General features: G+C 39.4%; 1 protein-coding gene across 3 annotated transcripts in view; it reads right to left on the bottom strand.

Annotated features, from left to right (window-relative positions):
• Positions 1 to 2,482: 2,482 nt before the first annotated feature.
• The window catches only part of tpk2 (thiamin pyrophosphokinase 2), a 31,065-nt gene continuing 22,606 nt past the window's right edge, over positions 2,483 to 10,941 (bottom strand). Inside the window, exons 6-8 of one of the 3 annotated variants that reach the window (XM_036133109.1) lie at positions 3,278 to 3,410; positions 3,105 to 3,201; positions 2,483 to 3,015 (exon numbers count right to left, since the gene is read on the bottom strand). In XM_036133109.1, coding sequence (XP_035989002.1) covers positions 2,969 to 3,015; positions 3,105 to 3,201; positions 3,278 to 3,410 — 277 coding nt within the window. In that variant the 3' untranslated portion in view covers positions 2,483 to 2,968. Of the gene's footprint in view, positions 3,016 to 3,104; positions 3,202 to 3,277; positions 3,411 to 5,444; positions 9,200 to 10,941 lie in introns of those variants that run through there. The other 2 variants (XM_036133110.1, XM_036133111.1) reach the window with 2 other exon arrangements.

The raw sequence follows: 10,941 nt of genomic DNA, 5'->3' as shown, positions 1-10,941 counted from the left end.
GCGCCGTGTCATAAAGCTGGAATCATCTCAGACTGGTTTCTTGAACATGACAATGAGTTTGCTGTACTCAAATGGCCTCCACAGTCACCAGATCTCAATCCAATAGAGCATCTTTGGGATGTGGTGGAACGGGAGATTCGCATCATGGATGTGCAGCCGACAAATCTGCGGCAACTGTGTGATGCCATCATGTCAATATGGACCAAACTCCCTGAGGAATGCTTCCAGCACCTTGTTGAATCTATGCCACGAAGAATTGAGGCAGTTCTGAAGGCAAAAGGGGGTCCAACCCGTTACTAGCACGGGGTACCTAATAAAGTGGCCGGTGAGTGTATATATATATATATATATATATATATATATATATATATATATATATATATATATATATATATATATATATATATATATATATATATATATATATATATATATATATATATATACTGGGTGCGATTTGCTGGGGGGGATTTACCCCCCCTCTGTTTGTGACGTCCCCCCCTCTGGTCATTCATGTTTTATCCCCCGGGGGGGGGGGGGGGGGGGGGGGGATACATCCCCCCTCCTCTGGTCTGAATAAGTAATATTATGGATTTTTAAAAATGTATATAAATTAGGGCTGTCAGTTTTAACGCGTTATTAACACGTTAGACCACAACGCCGACATTTTTTTTTTGTCGCCGTTAATTGCATGTCAAAACACACACACCGTTCCCTAATGTTTTTCCCCACCGTTCTCTCCGGACTGTGTTTCTTTTACCCTCGGCGCTTTCCGTAGTTTCCGAGTGCTAGAGAACTGTAGCAAAACAGACCTGCGCTCACTGTTGCCAAATACCGTTTATTTCATGCGACTTTGGGCTTGTTTTATTCTAAAAGCACTTCAAAATTTCATGAGTCACGGGTTGCGTTTTTTTTTGGGCAGGTTTCTGAAAGTGAAATCGCTTATTTGGGCTCTAAAATAAGTCACGAAATAGGGGGTATTTTGAGACCTGCCTGCACTAGACACCTTTGAGGGTATCCAGCTGAAATATCCCTCCGCCATAGGAGCCGACGGTAGTAAAGGCAGACAGAGCAACTCTGCACGTATTTTCTCAAGTTTACGGTGCAATAACCGGTGATAACTGCTGAAAGTAGAATACTTGGTGCAGATCACCATTTTGAGCAGACATTGGTTCTGAAGATTAGTTTTTAACACGCTGATAACATTGCAGAAACCCAACCCATAAACCGTACTTTAATGCTTATTAATTTGTTTTCTCTGTATTTGACAAACTAAGGCTGAATTACGTTGCCAAACCAAGGACCTGGAGTGACTAAACAGTTGCTAAACAGTTCTCTTTCAGGGTACCAAGCTCCTGCCCAGTTGCAAGCAAAGTGTAAGACTGGAATGACCTGGAAATTTAAAACCTTTTTCCAGGCTTAAACTCTATGAATATGGATATAAACAGCAAGCAAAAATATTGTTGTCGGTGTGAAAACTCAGAGAGAGTAAAAACGAACAATAAAACTTGTGACTTTATTGCGATGTACAATTTTTTATTAATTTATATGTATATGCCTAATACCATGTCTATCTTTGTTCAAGAGGCAAAAAAAATATATCGGCCTGAAAATAAGTATTTATTTACAAATTTATTTACACATTGTGTAAACATCAGGGCGTCATGATTAGTCATTTAGCCATCATAGTCCAGAGTTTAACATTTGGCACTAGGATGTTTTCATTTCAATTCTCAAAAGTGCTTGAAAAATAACAAAATAAAAATATTTTTGTACAAGCATGTATTTTATTAGTGTCATTTATTGCAAAATTGCATATTAAAATGCCCAAACAGGCTATTACACTCTAAGAAATAAAAGGATAAAACGTGTGATTAATTTGCAATTAATCTCGAGTTAACTATCGACATTATGTGATTAATCCATTCAAATTCAATCGTTGTAATCGTTTGACAGCCCTAATATCTCTTGTCTTGTGTCCTTCACATTTGTTAATTACATTTTTTGTTGTCTGTTTTTAAAGAGTATTAATACGTTTTCTGCTCGAAGCGGTTGAAGTAAACTAATACCCACTCCTGAGTCCAGTCAGTGGATGCCGCAAGTTTAAAAACAATAGTCTAACCTACCGGATCTAGCTATTTACCTGAAAAAGTAGCTGCTAGCTAACCAAGTAATGAATGACAACGTGTGGCAGCATGAACGTCAACAAAGTATCTTGTCATTTTTCGGCCCGAAAAATCAACAGAAAAGGTCAAGAGTAGATGACGGGACAAACAGCCACGGTAATGTTACAGGACAAACTTTTTGTGGATGATGAAGATTTGCAGGCAGCGTCACAAGACAAGAAGCAGCAGCAGCCGATTTCTCCACCCTCCCTCCCAGGACAGGTTGCATGCTGTCTCGAGCCAGACAGCATGCAGGCCACATAACCTTGTTGTGTTCATTTATAAAACACTTGAAATGAGCCCCCCCTCTGTATTTTTTTTACAAATCACACACTGTATATCTATCTATCTATCTATCTATCTATCTATCTATCTATATTCTGAATAGTAAAGGAATGCTACAGAAATTCTAACCACCAGAAGCAGAAAACCCAAATGGCCGAATATGAATTTAGACCAAATTACAATACAATTAAACAAAAGCCCTACATGATGAGCAAAGCCTCATACTACATTACAACTTTTGCACACTGTCTGAACATTTAGGAGAACTGAGATTGATCATTCAAATTCTAACAAAAATCTGGCCAGTTTAAGCACCCTGATGTCTTCTCTTTGCACAAAAGCCTGCAAAGTCCTGAACCAAACCGGATCCGTCCCAAATCTTGTGCCCTCTGCTATTGTATTTGTCGTTGTGATCCATTCTCCTAACTGTTCAGCCTCGAGTTACTAAACTCAGCCCATCGAGCAGAATCCAACGTGGTCTCTGGGTTCAAGGAAGCTGTGACAGTTGCATTTCTTGTCTATAATCTTTGATGGAGTCCCATTACGAATTCTTGATAATATGGCTCTGAAATCAAAAGCATAATTTTGTGTCAATTATTTGGCTGATTAGATCATTCATGTCAGCAGCTGAAATCGTTGCTGACAGCTACAAACCTGTGTCCGGCTCAATGAACGAATGTCGGATGAGGAAGTCTAGGACTACCATGGCAGAGTTGGGCTTGAAGTCATCCGTGGCCAGCAGGTCCTTCACCTGAAATAGGACAAAGCAATCTGAAGATAGCCCTATCAGCGCCTCTGGAGTCAGTGGACTATATGGGAGAACCAACTTTCTCTATCGACAGCATGTAGAACTCTTGAACTTCTCCATCTCCTATGCAAGGCATGAAGTCCAGAGGAAGTTCCAAATCAAAGACGAACTGGCTCTCTGGGAACACCCCCTCTTCATCCTCATAGGTGTAACTGCAAATATATCCCAGTGGTTAGAGAGGGAGACTTACATGTCTTGAAATATTCATGGTAGCTACTCTACCACTCAAAAATAAGACATGGCAGTTCTGCTAAGAATACAAAAGTGAGAAATCCTGCCAGGCATCTTGTAATCCTCATTGCAGGGTTTATACAGGAATGAGTAACCCTAATTTAATGCTTTTTAATGCTCATAGAAATATTTTTAATGCCACCAACAAGTACCCATATTATATATATATATATATATATATATATATATATATATATATATATATATATATATATATATATATATATATATATATATATATATATATATATATATTAGGGCTGTCAATTGATTAAAAAATAATCTAATTAATTAGATACTCTGTAATTAATTAATCTAAATTAATCGCATATGTGAAAGTATTTTAAATATTTAAATTCAAATGATTCAATGAATAATCAGCATTAGATACATTAAAGTTCAAAAACTCTTTTATTCACATTTCATGCCTTCAGACGTTTTAACATGTGTCGTGGCATATGTGGCACACAGTAACGTAGGGGACACAATGAAAATAAATGAACACTCAATATCAACACTTTACAACAGTAAAGTGACGTCTGCGCTACTTCCGGGTTACGCCGGTAGGCAAAAGCAGGACTGTTCTCAAACACCGTGACAAAATGGGTGAATTAGAGCGAGCTTTTAGTTAGTTTATTTTCGAAATGTAAACAATGCCTACGACTTGTTGTGCTCCTGGTTGCACACAGAGGCATTCTAAATCGTTGGATGTACATTTCTTTCGTTTACCGAAGGACGAAGAGAGACGAAAGAAATGGATATTTTCCATGAAAAAGGACCCAGGCATACAATCGACTGTGGGAGCCTTCATACCCCGACAGAATTTGTAGTCTACACTTCATCTCCGGTAAATACAACTTAATTTTGCACTGGTCATTGTTCTGCCTAAATAATTAAAGCCGCAAGCGGCGTCGATTGGTCCTGCAGCCAAGCGCCGCTCTGGCCTATTGGCCACCTCTGGGGTTCGCGCACCGCCGGCCGCCAGCCACCGCAGAAGCTGTCATGTGTCTTACATGCTACTTTTACTGAAACATCACGGACAGTGGGCTTAGTTTTAAAATGTAACTGTCATTAGCGCAAAATTTAACTGTCATTACAGCAAATTCATAAACAATTGTTTCAAACAGCAGACAAACTGAACTAAACAGATGCCAATGTAAAACTGAACTCACGTCAACAGGAGACGTCAACTGAAATAATAATAAAAACGATAACCTGAATTTAACAGACGTCAACATATTCCATATTCCAATCTACTTTTTAGGCTAATTATACACAATTTAGACCTAGTGCTATTTTAACAAACAAGCATTTTATTAGTTGTTATCTCTTATCTGATGTATTTCTGATGTTTGGCACTTTGTTTTACCTCGTGTTAAAGTGCTCTTTAAATAATGATGACATTCATGATGATTATGATCAGAATAAACTTTTGCATCACCTCCCAGAAGCTGTAAAGAAAAGAGACAAAAACATTTTTCACACCTCACTTAGTAACTCTAATATTTTAGTCTAAATACTTTAGCCTAAATATTTTAGGCTAAAATATTACACTTTTTATTTGTTTTTCTTCAATCCCATGGTGATGTTTAGTAATTTCTGCCAAAGGCTGTAGCATTTTGATTTAATTCATCTGAATGCAGTATTTGCAAGCCATACTCTGATTGGATGGGAAAAAAAACTGTCTGTGATTGGCTGAAACAGCCGAGCGAGCGCACAGCTGGTGTTGAGCGTGGAATGAGCAGGTACGCGCGAGCAAAGTAGCGCGCGAGCAGAGATGGAACTCAGCGCGAGGACAGTGGGCTGAGAAGAGTTTTTCAGACCGTGCCATACTGGTTTTGAGCGTTGAGAGTTGTCTCACTGCGCCCTTGGATTGGTTCCTGCGCGCTCAAACAGAAGGCACGAATATCACTACATAGTGTTATGTTCGTGTTTGGCAATTACCAGGCCTCTTGTCTTGCTCAGATTCTTTTATTCAAGTCTCCTTTCATGGATCTTCTCACACAGGTTTCTCACAGGTGTATCATCAAGACTCTCTCTGCTTCTGTTGTCCTATTCTTTACATTTATGCATTCACATAAACTCATGATCGCCATCTAGTGGACCTAAACATAATTCATTCAATCATTACATCCTCCTTTCTTTAAAGTAAGAATGTTACAAAAATAATCATGTCAAAGAATAACAACAGACATTGTATGAAACCTATAGAGCATAATACCACATAATTATAATGAAGCTTACTTCACTTTCACCTATCCTAATTAACACTCATTTAAAACATGAATTACAATATGCAGACATTTTAACTTTTTTTTTTTTTTTTTTTTTTTTTTTTTTTACAAGTTAAGTCTATCAGGTTTTTTCACCACTCTGGTAGATCTTCTTAGCACAGGTGGATTGTCCCTAATATTGTCCATGTCACAATGTTCTTCAGTTGTAGAAACAATCTGAGAGTCCTTAGAATCTTCACTGGACTCCTCAACAGGATCTAATGGAGTTTTCAACAAACTGCGACGATTTCGTCTCAGAACTTGTCCATCTTCAGTTTTCACTTCAAATGAACGTGGAGCTACTTCATGCAGAATAGTTGCTTTAGTATTCCATCCCTTATCATCCTGAATCCTTACTGGGTCCTTGTATGACAGTGGGGGTAGAATCTTAGCTGATCTGTCATAATATGTCTTTTGTTTTGCTTTCTGCTTTCGTAACTTGTACTCCAACTTTGACGATTTCTTTGCACCTTGTTCTTTACTTTCATAACATGGTAGAGTTGTACGAATCTTCCGATTCATCAAAAGTTCAGCAGGTGAAAATCCACATTGCAATGGTGATGATCTGTAGCTTAATAAAGCTAAATACGGGTCAGAGTTACTATCTGCAGCTTTCTTCAGAAGTTGCTTAAGAATATGAACTCCTTTCTCCGCTTTTCCATTCGATTGAGCATAATGAGGACTTGATGTTACATGCTTGAAATCATACTGTTCCACAAACTTTTGCCATTCTCTACTACTAAAACATGGTCCATTGTCACTCACCACAATATGTGGAATCCCATGCCTTGCAAAGATTGATTTAGAATGAGTTATGACACAATTTGATGACATGTTAGCTAACAGAGCCATCTCCGGATAATTTGAATAGTAATCAATGATCACTAAATAATCTTTACCTTTAAAATGAAACAAATCCATTCCCACTTTCAGCCATGGTGATGTTGGAATGTCAGTTGTTATCATAGGTTCCTTGCACTGTTTGTTTCTCAATGTCTGACATGTGTCACATTTACTTATTAACAACTCAATATCCTTGTTCAATCCAGGCCAAAAAACTGATTCCCTAGCTCTTCTTTTACATTTTTCAATGCCTAGGTGACCCTCATGAATCCGCTGTAGAATGTCCTGTCTTAACTCTTGTGGAATCACAATTCTGTTGTTTTTCAGTAACAGCCCATTCACCACGCTTAGGTCAGCTTTAACTTTGAAGAACTGGGAACATGAGCCTATTGGCCATCCTTCATCCATATTCTGCATGACCAACTGTAACTCTGTATCCTTAGCTGTTGCTTCAATTATTTGCTGTAACTTGCCATCTGACAAAGGCAACACAGTGGACACCAAATTCACATGGCACTGAATATCCTCTTCCGTCGAACTCACACTTTTGTCTGTAGGGGCTCTAGACAGAGCATCTGCAAGAATCAGATGCTTCCCTGGAGTGTAGATCAGCGTAAATTCATACCTCAGCATCTTCATCATAAGCCTCTGAATCCTCGGTGACATCCCGTTCAGATGTTTTTTTATGATGGAAACCAAGGGTCGGTGATCAGTTTCAACTAAAAAAGATGGCAGACCATACACATAGTTATGAAACCGTTCTAGTCCATAAGCCAGCCCCAAACATTCTTTTTCTATTTGAGCATATCTGCATTCAGCTTTCGTCATGGCTCTGGACGCATAAGCCACTGGCTTCCAATGTTCATTCTCAGCCTGAAGAAGAACTGCTCCAAGCCCATCTTTTGAGGCATCTGTAGACAGTTTTATTTTTTTAGTTGGATCGTAGAAGGTGAGCACTGGTTCCGTAGTCAGATATTTTTTTAGTTCCTTCCACTCTTGTTCATGAACTTCTGTCCACTGGAACTTACTATCGTTGCACAGGAGTCTGCGAATGTTTGTCATTTTTGCACTCAAATTGGGAATGAATTTTCCTATAAAATTAATCATCCCCATGATGCGCAGAACCCCCGTTTTGTCGACAGGCGGTGGCATCTTCAAGATGGCTTGTATTTTATCTTTATCTGGTTGAACACCTTGGGCAGATAGTTTGTCTCCGAGAAACATAATTTCTTCGACGCAAAACTCACATTTATTTTTATTGAGCTTCAATCCATTTTTCCGTATGCGCTCCATGACGCGTCTCAATCTGTCATTGTGTTCTTGAGCTGTTGATCCCCAGATAATGATGTCATCAATGTAGACTCGCACTCCTTCCAAGCCTTCTATGATCCGCTCCATTGCTTTATGGAATATCTCTGGTGCCGATTTTATCCCAAAAGGAAGTCTTAGAAAACAGTATCTTCCGAAAGGTGTGTTAAAGGTACAATACTTGGTACTGCTTTCATCCAGCTTTACTTGCCAGAACCCTTGTGATGCATCTAACTTGGTGAAATAACTTGCTCCAGCCATCTCACTGATTATTTCCTCTCGAGTGGGTATTTGATAATGTTCTCTCCTGATGTTCTCATTTAAATCTTTTGGATCCATGCATACTCTTAATTCTCCATTCTTCTTCTTTGTAACCACTATGGAATTAACCCAATCTGTAGGCTCTTCCACCTTCTGAATGACTCCCAACTTGGCCATTCTGTCCAATTCATTTTTCAACCCCTCTCGCAGTGGTGCTGGTATGCGACGAGCAGCATGCACAACAGGCAGAGCGCCCTCTCTCAGCTGAATCTTGTATGTGCAGGGTACAGCACCTAGTCCTTTAAAGACATCCTCATAATCCTGAAGCATTGCATCCACAGGGTTATTAGATTCATTCAATTCAGTATTTATGTGATAAACTCTTTTCACCAGTCCAAGTTCTTCACAGGATTTATCACCTAAAAGTGACTCACGATCTTCCTTTACAACTGAGAAGAACACACAATGTTTTGTTCCTTTAACTGTCACATTCAGCTGACATGTTCCAATGCACTCGATTGATTGTCCATTATAGTCTCTTAGACCAGACTTTACTTCTTTTAGATGAGGTTTTACTTGCATTTCTTTTATATCTGACATGCTTATGAGATTCGCTTTAGCACCTGTGTCCAATCTGAACTTAACCATGGTTCCATTTATCAACAAAGGCATTATCCATTTATCATCTCTGTCAACACGCTGCACTTTTTCTGACTCATTTTCACAGCTCACAACACCAATAAAGAATGTATCACTTAGGTCAGTATCATCTACTAAGTTTACACAATTCCTCTTCTTGTCTTCTTTCCTCTTCATAAAGCATTGCTTTGCAAAATGATTCTTTCCACAGCAATTTAAACACTGCTTACCATAAGCAGGACATTGTCTCACTTTATGCCGTGATCCACAGCGCTTACAGTTGATAATGGCTTCTTCTTGCAGCTGCCTTGTCTGTGCATGTCGTTTCCTCTGGCAGGACACCACTCCTACTGCTGCTGCTCCATCACTGAACTGTGAAGAAGTTCCTGTTGAAAGTTCAGAAAATGTCCTTACTTGCTGTAGAGACAGTTCACTTGTCCGACACATCTTTACCGCTGTTTCCAGGTTCAGTTCAACTTCTCTCAGCAGTCTCTCTCTGAGCTTCCCATCACGTACTCCAAAGACGATCTGATCTCTGATCATCGAGTCCTTCAGCAGACCAAAATTGCACGACTGAGCTTTCACTTTTAGGTCTGTCAGAAAGTTATCGAAGGGTTCATGCTGAGTCTGCATTCGGGAACGAAACACATATCTCTCATAACATTCATTCTTCTTAGGAGAACAGTGATCATCAAATTTACTTAGCACAACATCCAACTTTTCTTTGTCTTCTGGTTCATCAAACACAAATGTGTTGTAGACTTCCAAAGCCTGCGCTCCTGCTATGGTCAGCAACATTGCTACCTTTCTTGGCTCCGGCTTTGTCTCCAACCCCATTGCGGCGACATACAGTTGGAAGCGTTGTTTGAAAGCACGCCAATGCTCATCCACATTTCCTGTCAGCTTCAAGCTCTCTGGTGGTTTCAGCTCCATGGTCGGCCTTTCAGTTCACTCCTGACACCATGTTATGTTCGTGTTTGGCAATTACCAGGCCTCTTGTCTTGCTCAGATTCTTTTATTCAAGTCTCCTTTCATGGATCTTCTCACACAGGTTTCTCACAGGTGTATCATCAAGACTCTCTCTGCTTCTGTTGTCCTATTCTTTACATTTATGCATTCACATAAACTCATGATCGCCATCTAGTGGACCTAAACATAATTCATTCAATCATTACACATAGTTTCACAGAGTTGAGCCGCAGCGCTGTCTTCTTCTCTGTCTTCATGCGCCTCCCCTGTGACTCTTTGGCGCCCCCCAGGGGAGGCGCGCCTCACCTATTGAAAACCCCTGCCCTATTCGACTGATTAATCTGCTTATTTTTTTTAATCTGTTATTTTTTTAAATTATTAATCGAAATTAACGCGTTATTTTGACAGCCCTAATATATATATATTAGGGCTGGGCAACGATTAAAATATTTAATCGCGATTAATTGCATAATTTGCCTGATTAATCGTGATTAATCGCATTGTATTTACAAACTCAAAGAATGAATTCAAAAGTACTGTAAAGAGCCCTTTTATTTTAATGTTCTGCTGCCATATGAACAAAAGTGTTGTAACATTTGTAGCACTTATCAGTAACACATTTAGTGTAAAGCTCAACTTAAACATGTAAAACAAAAAATAGCAATAATAATAAATTAAAGCTTATTGCCACTGACAGGGAATTCTCTTTATGGGGAAAAATCTACCAAAAACAGGCAATTTCTGAGGTAACCGCAGGGAGCAGCATTACCATTTTATGTTCAATACCAAAGTTTAACTTGGCAGTGGTTACAACTAACTTGTTTCTGTCATATTCGATGCTGGAAGAACTTTAAACTGAAATGCTTGCTAAATCGATATGCTTGCATGGTTATTTGACGTTAACACGCGTTTTTTTGTTGTTGCTTTCTCGCGTGCATATAGTGAATGGCAGGGGAAAAACCGGCAAAAATACATGGGTACTTTGAAGCGAGAAGCGACTTCACCGACGGCGTCGATGCAGACCCCGCTCCGCTCTGCACAAAACTTGTTCTGGCCGCCCACTCACCGCCTCGCCTAAGCAAATTCCGGTGGGAAACACTGCCTTCCGCATGTCGGCTTTGTTTTTTTCCGGCCAGCACATTTCCTCCTCTTTGAATCC

The sequence above is a fragment of the Fundulus heteroclitus genome, unplaced genomic scaffold (assembly GCF_011125445.2).
Source record: "Fundulus heteroclitus isolate FHET01 unplaced genomic scaffold, MU-UCD_Fhet_4.1 scaffold_58, whole genome shotgun sequence".
NCBI classification, from domain to species: Eukaryota; Metazoa; Chordata; class Actinopteri; order Cyprinodontiformes; family Fundulidae; genus Fundulus; species Fundulus heteroclitus.
The sequence above is the reverse complement of the archived record's forward strand: the minus strand, read 5'-3'. Positions and strand labels throughout refer to the sequence as shown.